The sequence below is a fragment of the Aedes aegypti genome, chromosome 2, assembly GCF_002204515.2.
Source record: "Aedes aegypti strain LVP_AGWG chromosome 2, AaegL5.0 Primary Assembly, whole genome shotgun sequence".
NCBI classification, from domain to species: domain Eukaryota; kingdom Metazoa; phylum Arthropoda; class Insecta; order Diptera; family Culicidae; genus Aedes; species Aedes aegypti.
In genome coordinates this window covers 301,496,819-301,504,996 of record NC_035108.1, presented here as the reverse complement: position 1 = coordinate 301,504,996, position 8,178 = coordinate 301,496,819, and the positions used below count along the sequence as shown (strand labels likewise).

General features: G+C 40.0%; 1 protein-coding gene across 1 annotated transcript; it reads left to right on the top strand.

Annotated features, from left to right (window-relative positions):
• Positions 1 to 1,772: 1,772 nt before the first annotated feature.
• On the top strand, positions 1,773 to 7,178 carry LOC5575684 (thioredoxin-related transmembrane protein 2 homolog). The gene is made up of 2 exons (XM_001655758.2): positions 1,773 to 3,039; positions 6,800 to 7,178. The coding sequence occupies exon 1, from the start codon at positions 1,967 to 1,969 to the stop codon at positions 2,792 to 2,794; it is 828 nt and encodes a 275-aa protein (XP_001655808.1). The 5' UTR covers positions 1,773 to 1,966; the 3' UTR covers positions 2,795 to 3,039; positions 6,800 to 7,178.
• Positions 7,179 to 8,178: the final 1,000 nt, after the last annotated feature.

The window sequence follows — 8,178 nt, the reverse complement described above, 5'->3', positions numbered from 1 at the left end:
GAGGATGTTGTAATCACTGAATTTATTAGTGGTAGTATGGGGAATATCCTGGTCTGCAGAGACGTGTCAAGTATAGATTCTGATATTACTCCAACATATTGTATGCTTCAGGGACATCTTTTCTTTTCTTTTATTTTGGCTAAAAGGTATTTCTGATCCATTCATTCATCATGATATCATGACCATATGGATCTAAGACGAACTGACAATAAACACAACTTGTTTTTTTTTTTCATCTAAATAATCAATTTGCCTTGGCAACTCCGGCAATAGGCAAACAGCAAAACTCCATGCATACTTGATAATATTCTCAATATCAATATTAATAGCATTAATAAATATTAATATTTTAATACTGGATCTAGTGTCCTGCCCCATGGAATAATTATTATTTATTTTTGCAGTTTGATCGTGGGAAGACGGAACCAGAGGAAGCTGCTCTATTCCGAATTCCAAACATTTGGCAAGCTGCGAGTTTGAAAATTTACCCGCTACGAAACTTTAAAGAAGGCATAATGGCCATCATTCCCTCGCTTATTTGAACAATTCCGCATCACCAGTAATTCACCCGATTTCATTATTACTGGATCATAGTGACAAATGTGATTCTTAGAAAGAAATTATCATTATTATTCTTATTGAAATGTGAAAAAAACAATCATCTAATTTTTATTGTTATATCTGAGTAAGGATTTTCAACTAAATCCAGAACTAAAATCAATAATATTATTGATAAATTATCTTTATAAAACTCATGGTTTTCAATAAAAATTACCATGTGGACTGATACATAACTTTAATATTATGTATCCGGTAGAAATCAAGACCAACATTTATTTATAATTATTGTTTTCTCGGGCCCCGTGCGTCGCAGGTAATATGTGAATAGTGCGCTGTGTTCATAAAAATCGTAAGAATGCAGCGCCACACTAAAAAACTGATTTCAAAATGCGGCGAGTTGAGGCGCGTCGCGAGTCTCACTGGCGCGATCCGGTTTGGTGGCGGTGCGACAATATGTTTTGAATGAACTCCAGTTATTTGTCTCACACAGTCAATATGTGTCGACAAAATTGCAAAATATTTAGTGTGGAACAAATTCCAATGATATGAGGAATTTTTCTAGTGTCCAAACCTATGCGTCGGAGCTACGTCCGGCAAGGTGCGCTGGGTAGTCCACCAGATCCGCTGTCCAGCGCACTATGCCCGACGTTAGGTTGAACGCACACCTTTGACATGCCTTATATCAACTGCAGCGATTGACAGTAGACCGGATGTCCCGGGCCCGATTCATCTGACAAGCCAATCGAGCCCTCTGTCACCATAGAAGATGGTGTCTCCTTGCATGTCGATGGCCTGGTTGAACGCATAGATTTTGAGAAAATCGATTGTCTTCCAACTGGAGTCGCGATACAGAAAGGTCAGTTTCCGCGAATCTCTCCTATAAAGGATTACTAGTCCAACCATCGTCATTTATCATTAATTTTTATTTATTTAGGCGCGTAACGCAAACAATGAAAGTTAAATTCCAACAGATTCACGCTTCGCTTCTCGTATTGCGTCCATTTTGGTCGCTTCCTTAGTTTGGTGCCGCCCGAAATCAACTTTTTAGGGTTCCACTGTAAAAATTGCAAAAACTCACTCCAAATCCCGGGAACCGAAAATGAGCGAGCTCCGTTTTAGATCTCTTTCGCCTTGTCAGTCTGACACAACGCAGACACAACCAACCTCCCACCGCCCACTGTTTGCACTCTGCGCTGATGATTTTCCACCCCCTTCAAGACTTCAGACAGCTTTTCTCCTTCAGTCAGTCGTATCGTTTATCGACAGGTGTGAGAGTCGTTCTCTTACCGAGAAGTCTGTCGCGAAGTGTGCTAAGCTGCTCAAGGGAAGTCATTAATTGAGGTCATAATTAGAGTGTCTATTAAATAACATACATCAGGCGTAGCCCACGCGAAGAGAATCCAAAATGTCGTTCAAGAAGGACCTGGCCCTGCTGGTGAAGCCCTATTACTGGGTCAATATCCTGATGAGCATTTCCTACATCGTGGCCAAGCGAATGCCGATGGTTTGTAACTTTTTATGGACATATTTGTTCAACCAGGACCAGTGCGAGTTGGACGGTCGCGAAACGGAGATTCTGTTCTTCCTGCTCATCGTGGTCATGATCCGGACGCGGAAAACCGGAAGCGTAACCATGATCAACTACCTGACGTCCAGTTTCATGTACACAAAGTTGGCCAATTTGGGCCTGTGGTTCTACAGTGACATCCGCCTCGGGTTAATTTACGGAGTGCTGTTCATTCTGGTGGCACTGATCCTGCCAGAACCGACCTACTCCGGACCGGAAAATGTCACCTATTTCCGACTGGAGAATGGCCTCGAAGACGAAATGGAAAAGGACAAACGGGTCAACTGGTTGGTCACTTTCTACACCGTTTGGAATCCGGCTTGCGTAAATTTCGCGCCCATTTTTGCGGAACTGTCCGCGGAATACAACCTGCCCAACTTGCGATTCGGAAAGGTGGACATCGGAAGATTCCCCAACATCGGAAAGAAGTATCACGTTTCGGACAGTTCTCTCAGTCGTCAACTCCCATCGGTCATCCTGTTCCGGAATGGGAAGGAAGTGGCCCGAAGGCCGTATGCCGATGCCAAGGGCAAACTGGTCAAGTTCTTCTTCTCAGCTGACAATGTGAAGGCGGCCTTCGATCTGAACAACCTGTACAAGGAGTGCAAGGAGAATCCCATCAAGGGCGCCAAGGCGATTACGGCCAGCGAGAAGAAAAAGAACTAAGCTCCGGCGGTTCCAGTCCAGTTATGTTACATTTGTAGAAGCATTTAAGACGCGTCAAACTGCCCATCACACTCCTGTCTCATCATCTTTATCGCAATCGAACGGTTGCACATCTTTATCTCAACGCCATCGAAATCGGAACACAAACACACAACAGTCATTGATATTAAGATTAAAAGAAACGAGTCCAGCCCCACATCGTCGCGCACATTTTATACAGGGGTTAAACAAAAAGGTTGAGATAGGTAGGTACAAATTTGTCGAAATTTTAACAATCATTACTTCCTTGGAAATTAATGAAATGAGACGGAAAATTTTGTCAAGTTACATAAAATAATTCAATTTTGGCACTCAATAATTAAGCTGGATATTGAGAGTTGTGACGGATTCCCGTAGAGTAGACCAAAGGCTCAATATGGTTTCGCTTATATTTTCAACCGGTGTGAATCTCTATCTTTTTTGATATTTTTCCTATAAAGTTTATAGTATAAACTATTATAACCCTCCAATATCCAAATTTTTGTTTTCGTTCTAAAAACAATTTTTCACTATTCAATTAGTTTTGAACAATAATTTATATTTATGGCCATTCGTTCGTTCTCTAATAAAGTTGTTTCATGCATCGCTTGTAGGTATGCTAGGCAAACAGTTTCAACACTAAACAAATCGCACTCGCTCTGCCCGCGTGTGTAGTAACATGAGATGGATGGATATGGGTTATGAAAGGGGTCTGCGAAACATGTAATCTTCTGAGTTATTGGTACACCAAGTGGCTTGGTAGCTTAGTTGGTAAAACACTCGTCTAGCATACAATAGTCCAGGGATCGAATCCCAGCTGACCACGTGGATTTCACATAATTTCACCCATAATTTATTCATCTTTAGTAAGATTCTTTACCACGCGTAATGAGTTAATTAATTTAAATTAGGTAGTTTAATCTCTGAGATGGGAAAAATACACAGAATTTTAAAGGGTACCCCATCTAAAGGGTATTAGAGGGATAACTGGACTGAAGACTTTAGAATTTTTAGAATTCTAAAGTCAATCTTTGAAAGTCGTGTAAAAAACTTTGAGAAGTTCCTTTGAGATTTCAGAGTAAAACTTCTGTACAAACCTTTGGATGTCGGTAACAGGGTTGTTAACGTTGATCAACGCCGTTTCGTTGACGTTAATTGGGGTCTTCCTTAGCCGAGTGGTTAGAGTCCGCGGCTACAAAGCAAAGCCATGCTGAAGGTGTCTGGGTCGGTCCAGGATCTTTTCGTAATGGAAATTTCCTTGACTTCCCTGGGCATAGAGTATCATCGTACCTGCCACACGATATACGAATGCGAAAATGGCAACTTAGGCAAAGAAAGGTCTCAGTTAATAGGGGGAAGTCCTCTATGGCCGGACAGTTTGATTTTTCCAAAAACGAATAATGATATAAAGATTTCATTATTCCAGGATCATACCAAAACACATTTTTGCAGTGTATACAAACTATGTTACAAAAGTTTCACTCTGATACAATCTACCAAAAAAAATGTGAAACGATAAAATTTCATACAAGTGTAGCCACATATGTTTCTTATAATTTAAGCAGAATTGTCTCCGAAAGTTGACTTCAGTCAGTTTGGCATCAATCACAATGCAAAATTTATCGGAAAATGTAGAATTTCAAGGAAAAGCATCCTTTTTTTGTAAAACATTGCAAGTCCTCTATGACCGGACAGTAAAAATGTTAACCTAATAACTGGGATCTAATTTATTATTCGCTTTTTCATAATTTTGGGATACAAAAGTTTGTTTTTTGTACCCCAAAATTATGAACAACAAATTATGACAAAACAAAATTATGAGCAACAAAAGTAAAGCATAAACATCAAAACTTTCGGTCCTTGGAGGCCTTATAGAGCTTAGTGACATTTGACCACACGTAGACTAGCATACGCTCGTCATCTTCTTCTTCTTTCTGGCGTTACGTCCCAACAGGGACAAAGCATGCTTCTCAGATTAGTGTTCTTATGAGCACTTCCACAGTTATTAACTGAGAGCTTTCTTTGCCGATTGACCATTTTTGCATGTGTATATCGTGTGGCAGGTACGAAGATACTCTATGCCCTGGGAATCGAGAAAATTTCCTTTACGAAAAGATCCTCGACCAGTGGGATTCGAACCCACGACCCTCAGTATGGTCATGCTGAATAGCTGCGCGTTTACTGCTACGGCTATCTGGGCCCCCATACGCTCGTCATACACCGTCTGGATCAGCGAAACCTCCAGATTTTTCTGCAAGATGTTGATGTAGGAATCTGCCGTCATTATTCCGTCGATTTTCTCGAGGCTTCCTACTCCACTCCATGAAAAACACCTCCAGACCATCACATTTCAACACATCACACCTCCATGCGTCACCGCTCCTTGGATGTGGCGCTCCTGAAGCTCGAGCTGCCGAAAGCGGCGCAGAGCGCCACATCCAAGGAACGGTGAAGCATGGAGGAGGAAATGTGATGGTTTTAAAAAGAATATAAAAAATATATATATATCAGAAAAGATTTAACTGTGTTAACTTTAATTTGAATTAAATCAATGAGAGAAATTCGAAAACTGGTAAGGTGAGCACTTTATTTTGCCTATCAGTGTAAGTATACTTCAAACGAAATCGAATGAATTCCGTAAAGTTCATACTGCTCATAACTCCGAGATGAGCCAGCCTCGGGCTGCAAATCTCGTTAATAAAGATAATAATAATAACTGTTCATAACTGCATATTTGTAACATTCGACAAAATTAGGCTTTGAGTAAATGGAATACGAAGTGTGCATTTTATGGCAGTATGGGAAGTAATTAAAATTTCTAAAAATTACCAAGAACTCAAAAGTGCTTATTTGAGGCTGACATTTTGTACAACTCACAATACTGGGTCAGAAAATAATTATGATAGAAATTACTACTACTATTAAGGTAAGCGTTCCCTTAGTTGTGGGCGTTCTTATAGTTGCGGTAGTGCCGTTTTTATTGGAAGGAGCAACGATCGAGATGCTCTTACCAACAAGGCTGTGCTGTCAACTGTGACGCACATCAGGCAACACGCAAAAGCATCACCTACTGTGATGGTGAGAAGCTTCTTAAACGTGTCCAGCGCGCCTTTCATCCCCACTCTCATTCAAATGTGAAAGCGCCATTCAAGTGTGAACATCGTTTCTGAATTCATTCTCGTTTTATTTCCGTTTAATAAAGTTAGTTTGTTTCTACAGTATTCTCGTGTACTTGTTTCCACATAATGAAAGACATTTCCAATAGTTTTCTCTGATTTTATTACAATATCCACAGAACCGACACTGCCATTCGACGTATTGGTTTGTTGATACACAGAATAGTTGAAAAGAGCGTTCAAATTGCTTTAAAACTGATGAAATATCACTGAAATTACTAAAACTTTTCTTGTACCAATAGTTGCGGTAAAGTGTTCCTATATTGGAGGATCCCATAAAAAACAACGGATACCGCAACTATAGGAACACAAATTAAAAATATACTGCAACTAAAGGAACAGTGTACCAATAGTGGACGTATTATTTTTCACTGACATGACGTGGGTTACTGCGATGAAATCATTTTTCTCATTAACTCAATGGTCGTTGCTTTCCATTACAACATTAGCATGTACATTGATTGCGCCTTTTGAATTTAGGTGGTTAAATGAAGTTCAATCGTTATTAGTACCTCCACTATTGGCACATCTACCCTATGACATGCATATTGACATAATTTAAAAGGGGAACAAAAATAGCCAATTTTCCCAAAACTTTTTTAGTGGAAATGGCCGGATTCTGCCCAGATTTTGGCGTTCTAGTTTACAACTTCGGTAGCCAATAGTTACCATGTCCAATGTAAATAGCCAAATTTCTAGTCGGATGCTTCCGGACCCATCATATTTTATAAATTTTCAAGGAAGTTATTTTATTTTACCTATCTAGTTATTACGTTTTACCTATTTCAACCTTTTTGTCTATTCTCTGTAGGTTCAAAAGACATACGTCGTGATGTAACCTGCACGAAATCGCCAGCAGCTTGGAGAAGTGTTAATTACATTGATGAACAGTTATCGGAAAGCAAACGTCGCATCGTCCGCCCCTTTGAAAATACTGATAAGAAGAATGATTGTCTTTTGTGTATGCATTAGCTATTAGCAGCTCCGCAGTCAGCAGTAGGTCGTATCAGGGGACTACGGCATTACACCTGGCTAGCAGCATTTGCCACCGTTTTGTATTGTTGAGGTTGTTTTTAAGTTATTTTGTCTTGTTTCGTGTTGTTTTAGTTTTAAGCTGAAGCTGATGCAGTCATTAGGGATGAAAAAAAAACCAAAAGCGATATGTTAGTCAATAAATTTAGTGAAACTGATTCTGATTGTTCAGCTTGTTTTTTGTACTTTGAAGAATCCCTACTGCTTTGAACTACTTAAAGCTTAAAAGAATGAACAACTAATTTAGTACGGTACTACATTCCACTAGAGTTTTTATCCTTAGACAGATACGCGTATTTCGACCTCAACTGTAAGACCGTCGTCAGTGTCGTGTAATAGACTCGATTTAGACTCCTTATCCCGGTCGGGATTCAAACGAAACCTTTACACAATTTTGCACACTTTCCATTGTTGCTCTTGTAAGCTTATCGAGAAGGCTGTTCTTGTCCATGATTTCCCATCGCTCCACACGGTCGATACTATCGTATTCGGCGTATCGATGAAAAGATGATGCGTTGGGACTTGGTATTCACGACATTATTTGAGTAGCAGTGCGCATCGTACCTTCGTGCTGTGCGTACACGAATTCTCTCTGCTCTTGGAAGTTTTCTTAAAAACTACCTAAAGCAATAAAACAGTACTTTTCAGTGCTACAAAAACAGTACTTTTCAGTGCTAAAATTAAAAACGGTACTTTTCAGTGCTACTAAAACAGTACTTTTCAGTACTATTTTTTCTACTATTGATCCCTTTACGATCCTTGTTTGGACCCGTACCTTCGATTTTTCGTTGGACCCGTTGGCGAAAGCTAGCGGTGGTAATCCTTCTTGGACACCGTCTTGGGAAAAAAAACCTCTCGAAGGTCACGTCTTCTTTCATTTATTCACTAAACATGCTATCAACAACAAACAAAAGGAAGGGTGAATCTCTGAATTCACTACTTCCTTCCAAAAAAGTGGGTTTTAAAACTGTCACTACACGTGGCAAGAATGGAAGAAAGGACGTTTCCCCGGAATGCGAACTTTCTTCCAAGGGTGAAATGAATAATTGTATCGAAATGAGCAATCAGTTCGATGCTCTAGACAAATTTTCCGAACACCAAATCTAAGCAGCCTCTAGCCCAGGCTCTTTGATTCAAGTGAGGAAGCAAAGAGTGCCG

What these genes read in the sequence shown, in the direction of transcription:
- LOC5575684 (XM_001655758.2), top strand. Translation starts at nt 1,967, where the DNA reads ATGTCGTTCAAGAAGGACCTGGCCCTGCTGGTGAAGCCCTATTACTGG.